The 11,915-nt window shown below is 34.7% G+C and overlaps 2 protein-coding genes across 2 annotated transcripts; both read left to right on the top strand.

Moving 5' to 3' along the window:
- Nucleotides 1-60: 60 nt before the first annotated feature.
- On the top strand, nucleotides 61-2,883 carry LOC115450683 (snRNA-activating protein complex subunit 4). Its single transcript, XM_030178752.2, has one exon. It carries the CDS (start codon nucleotides 330-332, stop codon nucleotides 2,688-2,690), a length of 2,361 nt encoding a protein of 786 aa, XP_030034612.2. The 5' UTR covers nucleotides 61-329; the 3' UTR covers nucleotides 2,691-2,883.
- Nucleotides 2,884-3,423: 540 nt separating this feature from the next.
- Nucleotides 3,424-11,880, top strand: LOC115450693 (zinc finger protein 16). Its single transcript, XM_037440068.1, has 13 exons — nucleotides 3,424-3,645; nucleotides 3,754-3,888; nucleotides 4,099-4,686; nucleotides 4,831-4,964; nucleotides 5,121-5,451; nucleotides 6,010-6,143; nucleotides 6,712-6,786; nucleotides 6,858-6,987; nucleotides 7,373-7,509; nucleotides 7,839-7,980; nucleotides 8,633-8,746; nucleotides 9,091-9,204; nucleotides 9,720-11,880. The coding sequence occupies exons 1-13, from the start codon at nucleotides 3,538-3,540 to the stop codon at nucleotides 9,993-9,995; spliced, it is 2,418 nt and encodes an 805-aa protein (XP_037295965.1). The 5' UTR covers nucleotides 3,424-3,537; the 3' UTR covers nucleotides 9,996-11,880.
- The last annotated feature ends 35 nt before the right edge of the window (nucleotides 11,881-11,915 follow it).

Genomic DNA, 11,915 nt, shown 5'->3' with positions numbered 1-11,915 from the left:
TCAGATACCTACCTGTACGTAGTGTTGCTTATCAGTAGTCTATTATCAATACTAATCAATTATATATCGATAGCAGACTATTGATATAGCCAAAACATAACATTCAGGCTGAAGGACATGTAGCCATGGCTATGAATAAATTAGAAAAAAAAGTCGTTAAAAAGTGAAAAAAATGACAAGATTGAGATTCCTTTTGTCAAATTATTTAGGTATATTTTTCTTTAAATAATAGATAACTTTAAGTAACGTAAAATCTTTTTAATGTATACTGTATAATTAGAGTGCACCGCATGGAAGGGTAGGAGCAAAGTAATGATAAAAACGCGACAATGGACAGTGATTTTGAAAGTGAAGACAATTCCGATGTAGAGTTGGAGGAGTTAAATCAGTTGAATGCAGTTTTGAACGCTGACGAGCCGTCGACGAGCTCGAGGGTCATCCCCAGCATCGCCTCTCTTGGTAGCTCTCGGCCCGCAACAAACGTCACAGAACAGCTGGCCAAAATCGATATCGCTATAGCATTCAACAAAGAAACTGACGAGAAACTGCGGCGGCTTGAACACATACTAACAAATCGCCTCGCAGAATGTCAGAAAAAATTGAAGACACTATCTGACAAGGGTACGTCGAACGAAAGACACGAATCATTCAGGTACTTCTATTGCGGCAAACCATATTTTAAAGACAAATATAACTTTCCTGCTCCTGACAATGAGGATACTATTATTATGGCTAAGTCCCAAATGTATGATTTTTCTCAAGTCGGGTCAGTACCTGGCTGGACAGTTCGAGACAAAAGCCAATTCATTGCAGAACTACACAAAATGTCGCAAAAGATTAGAAAAGATGAGCTCCATGCCAAGATGTCGCAGCTACGTCGTGAAAACAAAATCAAGAAAGACAAAAAGATTGATACTTTAATTGCAGGTATTAGTAGGGAGATATGTAAGTTAAAAGATAAGCAATTGAATGAGATAGCATTGCCATTGGACAGAGAATATGATTGGGAAACTTTAGCAAACAGATTAAACCGTAGACACATACCTCAAGAATATGAATCTCTGTGGAAATTATTCTTCCATCCTAGTGTAAATAAAAACGCCTGGACAAAAACCGAGCATGTGACCTTACAGAAAATTGCCACTGATAATAATTTGCAGGATTGGGATGACATAGCCCAAAAACTTGGTACTGGAAGAACTGGCTACCAATGTTTTGTATATTATCGAACTAATATGACTAACCAATTCAATGGGAAAAAATGGTCCCAAGAGGAGATTGAATATCTTCGTAGGCTGGTTGACTACTATAAAGAAGATAATTACATACCGTGGGGTAAAGTTGCAGCATCCATGGAGAATCGTACCAAAATCCAAATTTATAATAAATATACAAGACTTATTGGGCATAGAAAAGGCAGATTTCTTCCAGAAGAAGATGCTGTAATCTTAAATAGTGCTGCTAAATTTGGCGAAAACTTCCAAAAGATGCTGGCATTTTTGCCCGGCAGGTCAATCATTCAAATACGTAACCGATACCAAACATTGACCAAAGTAACTGTCTCCATGGTTTGGACAGAGGCGGAAGACAGGAAACTTCTTCAGCTCATGGCCAATCAAGATAGCAATGTTACCTTTTCTAGTATATCTCATTTTTTTCCTGGTAAAGATCGAATACATATAAGAAGTAGATACATGACATTGTTAAAGTGGATGAGACGAAACCCCAATATGGATTTAGCCCATGCACCTCGCCGAGCTGCTCGAAGACTAACACATGGCAAACCAACAGAAAACTTAAACAAAGCTGTTGAAAACTTAAAGACCAGAATGGAGACTGTAGTTAATATGAAAAAAAGTAGTAAATTGACAGAAGATTCACCTGAAGCGCATATTGATGATGCAATTGTTGCTACATTATATAATGAGCTTATTAAAGAAATGGAACATAAACAGTGTGAGGAAACAGAAAAACAAATGCAACCAGAAATCCCTGGTGCTAATATTAACATAACAAACTTACGTAAAGTATTAATTTTTTTAAATGCTGATTTGGACAAGGACACATATATTGCCAGTGCCTATTCAGAAAATTATCCTGGTTTAGATGCTTCTGAAGATAAAACGTTATGCAAGTTGAAAAGCTACTCAAAAAATAATAATACTTCTAATCTTCAAAATGCTGCAGCCCCGGATGTTTGGGGTAATAACAGCTTAGGTACTATAAACACTGTGCTACCTCCACATTATGCTACAATAACTGGATGCAGAGCTTTAATGGCAATAACAAATGGTTCAAACAAATTATCTGAAGATGGAGTACACATCCATGTATTGTTAAAACGCAATCCCACCTTACGTGTTCAATTCAACTTGCTGATGGAACGTTTTCATACATTATTTATCTGGCCTATGTTACTTTCTAATGAGAGACCTAATGAAGCTACCATCCTAGAGAATACAATGAGGGAGGCTAAATTAAGGCAAGCCAATTCATCAGCTTCATCCATCAGCACAATAGTTCCCTCCATACCTTCAATACATATTCCTACAAAATACTCAACTAAGAAAAATAAAGAAGAAATAGAGAATATGAAAGAAATAGATTTAACCAATGAAAGTGAAATTGAAAATGTTACTATTAAAGAAGATTTTGCAGACCATCATTTCATGGATTTTAATTATGAATAAAAAATAAGCCTATGATATATCTGGATATCTTTTTCTAAATATGCTTGTCCTTACATTACGTTTAGAAAAAAATTATAGGTATATACCTACATTAAGTGTTATTAAAGTGCATGGTGTAGGTGACATATAAGTTATAATTTGTCATTATGAGGCAAGTTATGTATGTTTTTCATTAAATTATTATTCTTCTAAAGAAACCTGTTTTATTTTATAAGAATTTGGATCCAAATACATAATATATATTATTTTAATTTATGTATGCTGTAGTACAATTAAAGTTACAAATGTTTCAAACTCGGATAATGTGGTGGAAACATGGACTAAATACCAAAGGTGTAACCGTTTAGTGTATCCCCCTGAGGCAATTCGTGTGCGTTCGTTCTCCACACCGAATGCACGCCCATACGCTGGAAAGGACACTGGGACATTAGTCTGTGACTAATGTCTCATGACTAATGTACCTCATGGTTGTCCTCATATGGGCTTGCGAACAATTCCTGGCCTCCCCTCCTTCCATCCTAAGTTTACTTATCCTTCCCAGCTAGCCCCTCCCAACTTTCCTCTAGGGCCCGGCAGTTGCTAATCCGGGGGATACCAGCATCTATATTGCTTTACTCTATGATTCCAGCATCCCATTCGCAGGTTTCCCCCGGTGTTGACTCCGGGGTCCAATACCAAAAAAAAAGAAAAACCGTGTAGTCTATGTATCATTCACTCTTGTCATTGATTGTTGTATAATCTTTCATTATTCATTCAATAAACGTCAACTGAACGTTTCATTGGAAACAATGTTTTTATCCCATAATTTCAATAAAAACTCTGAAATGTATAACTAAACAATTCAAAGATGTTGGATTTAAAAGCGTGCACAGTATGTTTCAGCACTGATTCCAAATTATACAATTTGAACAGCGGTATTTTGAGACATGAATATAATTTAGTGTCCGGCCTCCATGTACGTTGTATTTTCATAAAAATTTCTTAAAGTTTACACAAAGAAGGTTGTGAAACTTGTACTGTTGTAATATGTTCAAAATTATAGTATTCGAGTCTTCCTTTTCAGACACAAGCGGGTAATGGGTTGCCCGAATTTCTCTGTGTGTTTTGTTTGGCACTTGTGAGGCGGTTCGTTAAATTTCGAGATAAATGCCAACGGGCGCATTATGCTTTGCAAGAAATTTTGAACAGGAGTAAGGAGGTGGAGTATTACATTTTCATGTATTTATTGTGAACCTGTCTTATGACTGGGAATAGCAACTATAATATTTGTGTCCAAATTATACATATTGTTGTAGACAGGATAAAAATTATGGAACCCTGCTCTTTAAGCTAAGCATGATTAACTTATACTCACAACAATGTATAGATATATTACAGATATAAAATAACTGTTAATTTTTTTTTACAGATAAATAAAGCACATTTACAGTTATTTAATAGAAAAGAGATAGGCATTATGCCACCACTATCATATTTAGATCTGAACCAAACTCACTATGAAGATGTTAAGTTTCAATGGGTGAGGCATAACAGGCTCATGATCACCACAGGAGATGCCATACCAATAGCACATTACAGCACTTTAACTAACCAAGACACATTTTGCAACGAAACAGAAAACAACAATGTAAAAACAGAGAGTGCTGATGAGAGCAGTAATAAGTTTAATAAAGAACTTACGAAGGAGGAACAATTCATAGAGCCAACAAACACTGATGATGTTGCTGGTGATGATTATTTTGATGATAACCATGATGATGATGAATGTGATGACAAAGATAGTGGTAATATGGAAACATGTAAACTGGATAGTAAAGTTGATGGTTCACAGCTTGAGGAGGAGTATGCCAGTATTTATCCTATTTCGGTGAAGGAAGCGAAAGCTGCATTGGAAGTGTATAAGTTATTCAGCAGTGGAAAATACAGATGTACTGTGTGTAATAAAAGTTACCACAATGAGGAAAGACTGAATGTACATTCCCGAATGCATGATAAAGTAAGATATTCCAATATTTAAAAATGATCGTACAGTTTAATATGATATACAATATTTAGCTGATTTTAGATCTAGGGTTTGCACCCCTGGCTTATGATGATGACTTTACTGTTTTTAACATTTTTGTAACACTTATTTTTTCAGCACACTAGTGGCAATTATCACTGTAACCTTTGTGATTACTACTATAAAACTGACTTCCTATTGCAAACACACATGACTGAAAAACACATATACAAGTATGTATGCAGGAAATGTCCGGAAGTTAGTTTTGATAGGTGGGTAAAGTTTTTGGTTTTATAAATATTATTCAGTTTTCGATCTATCCTAATATAACAGGAGACATTTTTATTATATCTTAGCATACCTTTTTGGTCATACAGGCATAAGATCTAGTGATATGTAATAGGCATGCATATGAAATGTGGTTTCAGAATATCAGCTAAACAACACTACATATGGTCTCATCTACAAAAAGGACAAAAGAAAAATGCGAATTGGTATGAGTCGCGGCCTAGCTGGCTGAGCGGGAAGGGCGGCAAGCGAGTAAAAGGTGTAGTAACGCTTCGGCCTGTCAGGAAAATGAACAAACTGCCAGATGACTTCCTAATATACACACCGATTGGACAAGAGGAACAGTACCAACTGGTCAAGGACAGGAAAAAAACAAGGAACTACATAGATTCAGTGTATAAATGTGAGTTGTGTTATAGAGGATTCCGAGAATCGGCGACATATGAAAAACATATGAAAAAACATGACCCGGTTAGTATTACGCAATGTAAATTACAAATATAAACATGCTGAGTGGAATTTGGTCTAACACTGTAATATTTTTTACGACAGGTGTTTACTATCAGTAAACACTACTACTATCATGAATAAATTTAGTTTTTATGATTCTATTATACAAAAAAATAGTGCTCAGATTGAATATTAAAATACCAATAAAACATTTTCTAATTTATTAAAAAAATTGTGGAATGTCTATCATAGTCAGGCTAAAGGGAATTATTCTTGCCAATATAATTTCAGGTGTGATATTTATGACTAACCGCCATTTCCAATAAATATTCTTAATCACTTTTGATCTATCGCGTAAATGGACCATTCAGAACAAAGCTTTTATGACATACTCATAAATGCTTTGTTCTGATTGTCATCAGACACTGATTGTCAATCAAAATTAGTTTTGATTGTTTTATTCTCGGGTTCGGAGATTCAAATGGCGATAGTTTATTGGAAATGGCCATTTGTCAGTTTGATTACTTTTTTAAATAATTATAATTGTAAATTTTTCTATAAAGTTTGTTTGTACCACAGGCGTACGCGGGCAACGTGCAGTGCGATATGTGCAAACTGTACTTCCGCGACTCCCGCAAGCTGTACAAGCACATGAACATCACACATTTGTTCAAGTACTCCTGCCAGTTGTGCAGTTTCTTCTGTGTTAATCGGTATGATTTTCTTATATTTACTAGTTGATAATTCCGCCTTTATTTCTACTGCAATATTATTCAATTTTATATTTTGTTCTAATGTAGCGTTAAGTTGAAGAAAAATAATTAATCATGGATATTTCGGCCTTTAAAATTTAATAAGACGAAATTTTAAAGGCAGAAATATCCATGATTATTAATTATTTTTACGTTTTTCTTTCAACTGCGAGAACTAATCACTAACTAGACGTGAATTTAAATTCTTTACTTGCCAATACTTGTTTAGTTACCCAGATTAAAGGTGAAACAAAATGTATGAAAATGGACCTTGAGGTATCGCCTTAAGCATTTAATGACACAGTGTGACAAGTGCAGTATAGTTCTATGCAGGGCTTTAAAGTTTGATATCTGGATGATGCTACTACTGTTTACGGGTATTCCAAGAGCTTAACATTGGGCGGAAAAATTAGTTCTCTTGCCTTCAGATGTAAAATAAAAATATTTAATGCATCATGATGTGTGTATATTTTTTTTTTAGTAATCAACAAAAACTATTGCACATTAATTTTTATTTTGTTTTTCACAGGAGTCAAGCGCACTCGCATTACAGATGGCATAAAAATGTAACATACTCATGTCCCCACTGTGATAAAGTATTTAAGTAAGTTCTCAATACCTTTCATCCAATAATTTTGTTTCAATATTATTTGCCTAATTTACTTTCTTTTGTAGTAAACTATCAACCCGACTGACTCACATAAGAATAAAGCATCCCTCAACGAATATCTGCAATTTGTGTGGACACAGTTTTGTCAGTGAGAATGGTTTATATTGTCATAAGCAGATTGCACACAGTATCGAGGTAAGTATTACTTTAGTAAGGTTATACCTTAATATATAATCTTAATTTGTTTTATTTTAACAACATGTCCTAAAGTTGTCTTCTAGTTTGGACAATATTCCCTAGCCTGGTTCTAAGACTGTAAAGAAATTTGCACTTACTTATCAATTATATCTGTTTTGTTTCTTTTAACTTCGTGGCAACGATCCTTGTTCTTTAATTATAGAGGCAAAATTAATAATGAATTATTTTAAAAGCGGGTAGACTTTAAACAGGCCGGTATAATTGTGTTGATTGGCGAGAGGTACTAATCTATCTGTTGAAATTATCTGGCTCTACTCCACTTATCGTCAGTGCAGTGAAGTTATATTGTCGTGCCCTTAAAAAAATGCTTGTAATTATACAGGAGCGTGAACAGAGCGAGTCTGCGCCGACGGATCCGTCCGACCCGTACTACTGCGCGGACTGTGGCGTGCAGTTCCTCAGCGACCACGCGTTCGCCACACATCTCGGCAGCTCCAACAAGCACGCGTCCACGAACCTGTTAGTAACCTAGTTAATTATAATCTTACACCCAAATTATTAACTTATATAATATAGTATGATGGCTACCTTGCAATTTGATAGCTAGTCAACTATGCATTTTTGCTATTTGATCAATTATTATATTGACTGTCAACTAATAATTTGATTGATAGAATAGAATCAAAAATGTAAGCCGAGCAAACAGATGGTTCAACTGCCTGCATTGAATAGATTTTATATTATTGACTTATGGACTTGTGATAGTTTTTCACATTATAAAATTTGAATTTAGTTCTATAGAAGATGCGTGTATATAAGTTGCCTTTATAAATGAATATAATTTGCAGTTCAATAAAACCGAGCCGCAAGTTGGAGTTAGCGTCGAAGTCTGACAAGAATGATATCAAGAAGCGCGGGAGGCCGCGTATGGGCGGCGCGCGGTCCGACATACTCAATAACGGACTCACCACCTCCACCAACTGCGAAGTGGTACGTACCGTAGCACAGCATGGTAACATCATACGTGTGATGATTATTAAAGACCATTGACCATTAAACATTCTCATTAGAAGTTTAAATTTCATATAAGATCTTGATTGTCGGTAGCCAAAAAATCTTTATCTTCTTTTTGACTTCCATTATTTTTTGCTTAAGGCGATACCTCAAGGTCCATTTTCATACATTTTGTTTCGGCTTTAATCTGGGTAACTAAACAAGTATTGGCAAGTAAAGAATTTAAATTCACGTCTAGTTAGTGATTAGTTCTCGCAGTTGAAAGAAAAACGTAAAAATAATTAATAATCATGGATATTTCGGCCTTTAAAATTTAATATGACGAAATTTTAAAGGCCGAAATATCCATGATTATTAATTATTTTTACGTTTTTCTTCAACTGCGAGAACTAATCACTAACTAGACGTGAATTTAAATTCTTTACTTGCCAATACTTGTTTAGTTACCCAGATTAAAGGTGAAACAAAATGTATGAAAATGGACCTTGAGGTATCGCCTTAACTAAATTGCTGTGAGGTGTATGCATTGGTCAAGCTGTTTCTCTGGTAACTATTTACTTAAGTGTTAGTTTGGTGACCACATTTGACAAATGTATAAGATGTTTAAAATTTTACATAAAATTTCCAGTGTGGCAAAGTGTTGGTGAACGACGTGCAAGCGCGCAAGCACTACGAGTCGGAGCACCCCGGCACCGAGTACCTCAAGCGGTACATGTGCGACGTCTGCGGCCACACCACCAGGGTCAGTCGGAATTTATTTATATAAAAGCAATTTGCTATATTTCCTTTATAAACATACATGGAATGCACATAAGATTGAATTAAAATTCCTAAAGAGCTGTATTGAAACTAAGTATGTGTAATATGTTTCATGTAAATCAATGTTAGTGATTATTCTTAAAGTCTAACTCAGTTTGAAAATTATATATCTGTAATATAGTTAAAAATAAGAATAAGTGGCATCAAAAGGCAGTGAGCTACGACACCAGATTACACGGAATAATTTGACATAGCGACATCTAGCAGTAATGGCCTGGACTAACTACCTTCAAGTAAGGGGTTATGATCACACTTATTTTTTTACAGCAATACGCGAACCTGATGGTGCACATGCGCACGCACACGAACGAGAAGCCGTACGGGTGTCCGCACTGCGATAGGCGGTTCAGTATGCCCAGCAACAGGGATAGACATCTTGTTGTAAGTGTATTGTAATTTGAAATCAAGCCTCTATAGCTATAGTAATGATATTTGAATGGACGATTGCATTTTTTTATATTCTTTCATGACATAGTGATTATCATTTAACTAATGTTCATTATGATGTATATTCTGCATATTATGTACTCTAGTGTATTCCACGGGTCACGAGTTTCCACTGATTTCTTTATTGAATGTTTATGATTTAACTAACAAACGCGATTCATTCTAATAGCCATTTTTTAACATTTATTATTACTGTTATTTACCCCATTCGTTGATGTCTCATCATCTTCCAGTGACCGTCCTAAGCCGAGGTTCGTAACCCGTAAGTGGGTTGCCCTTAGCTTGGTCGCTTAATTTTCAAATGTTACGAGCGTCTAATCACCCAAAGATAATGTTCACCCAAAAGTCCGGTATATTTGTATAAGCGGATCCTTGTCGGTTTAACAAACGTAAGTCGAGTTTAAAAAATAAATCTTATTTATATACAAAATTTAACGTAATTATTCCAGGTTCACACTGGTGAGAAACGCTACGAATGTCAGCACTGCAACCGACGTTTCACACAGAGCAGTGCAGTCAAACTTCACATACAGACTGTCCACCTCAAGATACCTTACGCTCCCTGGGTGAAGAAGAACAGGAAGCGACGCAAGGAGTTGGAAGGCACCAGCGCGCCGGTCAGTGCAGTCACCTCCAACCCACCCTGTCTGCCGCCCCCACACAAACTACTGCTCGATACTCAAGGAGACTACCTCAACGCGTATATCAATTATAGTGATTATTGATTCCATTTGAAAGTGTATTGTTACACCCGTTTCAGTGTAAATCTGTTTGTTTTATTGTGAAGGAAGGTTATAAACATTAGTTTTAATTTCAATTGCTCGCATGAATTGTGTTGTATTGATACTAAAAACTCTTTATCAAATAAACGAATCTTTATTGATTGTATTTACTGTAAACAAAGATTGCTGGTTATATCTTAAGTTGGTACGAGTTGGCCAATAAGGACAACGCCTTATATGTTTCAAGTGTAGCATGGGCGCAAATTAAATTATGTGTACGCCTTCCCACCTTTAGTTTAGCATAATATACTTGTACTTGGGGGATAAAATAAATAAGAGTATTATTGAAATCGATATTGGGTATGTATGAAGATATATCTAGTTTGAGACAGTGATTGCAAGAACGGCTTAAGTAACATTTCATTTAAAAACGAGTTAGTTGACTGGTCCCATCAGGAACATAATAAGACATACATTATAGGGTGATAAAAATGTACTTTCATTAAAGTATACACATTCTTGAAAGTAGAACGCCATACTATCAAGTCAATTACTGTACCACCTTTTTATTTACAGTTAATTTATTTCTTATTTTCATATATGTAAGTCAATATTGCTTGTTCCTTCTTCAGAATACACACACTGATACTACCTCAAAGATAAATTATGACGAATAAAGCCTTAAATTGTAGGTAAGTAGTGTGTACAAGAATAAATGGAATCTTCTAATTAAGTACTATGTAGTGGTTCTGAGTAATGATATTTATTGGGATGTGAGGTGTGTATGTATTATGAAATTAATTTGGGCTTTGAAGTATTTAAGTGCAGGCAAGAGTTACTAAATGTCCTATAATGTAAATAAAATAATAATCGATTTTGTTTTCGATTATTCGAAAAATTAAAGGGTTATTTGTTATTAATCCTTACAAGTTACGATGAAACTACTTTGAACATTTTGTGTCTGCAAATCTGATATTTCTTTTGAAGATATAACAATTTTAGTTTTTTTTTATTTTAATATTTAGTGCAGCTTTTTAAATCGTGTTCCAATATGTAATTTTATTGTTGAATGTATATGATAAGTATTATGACTACAAAATATGAAGTAAAGATAGTATGCTTTATTAAAACAGTAAGGAAAATATAAAATGATGTACGAGATTCAAAAATGTTGTCTTTTGACATTTGAGTAATTTGCGAAATCATTTTAGTTCCGTTGTGTCATTAATATACTTAAAGATGAAAAATCTATTGTTTCATTATAGTCTGACCAGGAAATTAAAAAACCTCACCAAGTTATTCTAACATGGGGAACTAATTTCTTTTATTGGCAACATTAACTTTAAAACGTAAAAACAAAAGTGGCATTTTTAAAGCAGGTCTTTCATTCACCTGGTTAAGCTATACTAAATGTTTAGCCATAAATTTTTTTATTCTGCATTATATTTGGTTTAATATTCCAACTTTTTTGAAATAGTGACCTTGTAAATATATTTGGTCATAAATTCGCAAATCAATGATCATTGTTGTGTTGATTTAAGCACTGTAAATTTTTAAATGTCTACTTTTAATCCATAGTTTGTGACTGAAACTAATTAATAACTGTAAGGTTAGAAGTGCTATTCCGTCTACAGGGGCAAATCCGTCTTTTTGCAATTACAGGCGTTCTATTCAAAGGACAGCTTTCATAGCCGTATAGATAATAGCGACGAAAATACCCTATTTACCTAAACTACTTAGAAAGCTGTAATTCGATTAGAACGCCCGTAATTGTAAAAAGTCGGATTTGCCCCCGTAGACGGAATAGGACTCCAGACCTTACATCATTAACGTAAGTTAAGCATTAGTCATAACTTTTTTATAAAATTAAAATATACGCTTTTATTTATGTCGTTTGTTTTCCTTTTACTAAATTTCCAACAC

Source organism: Manduca sexta, chromosome 18 (assembly GCF_014839805.1).
Source record: "Manduca sexta isolate Smith_Timp_Sample1 chromosome 18, JHU_Msex_v1.0, whole genome shotgun sequence".
Taxonomy (NCBI): Eukaryota; Metazoa; Arthropoda; class Insecta; order Lepidoptera; family Sphingidae; genus Manduca; species Manduca sexta.
The sequence above is the reverse complement of the archived record's forward strand: the minus strand, read 5'-3'. Positions and strand labels throughout refer to the sequence as shown.

Excerpts from the sequence above, each read along its gene's own strand:
- LOC115450683 (XM_030178752.2), top strand. The coding sequence starts at position 330 with ATGGACAGTGATTTTGAAAGTGAAGACAATTCCGATGTAGAGTTGGAG.
- LOC115450693 (XM_037440068.1), top strand. The coding sequence starts at position 3,538 with ATGTTGGATTTAAAAGCGTGCACAGTATGTTTCAGCACTGATTCCAAA. Across the intron at positions 8,747-9,090 it reads TCTGCGGCCACACCACCAGG|CAATACGCGAACCTGATGGT; the intron begins GTCAGTCGGAAT and ends ATTTTTTTACAG. Across the intron at positions 9,205-9,719 it reads ACAGGGATAGACATCTTGTT|GTTCACACTGGTGAGAAACG; the intron begins GTAAGTGTATTG and ends TAATTATTCCAG.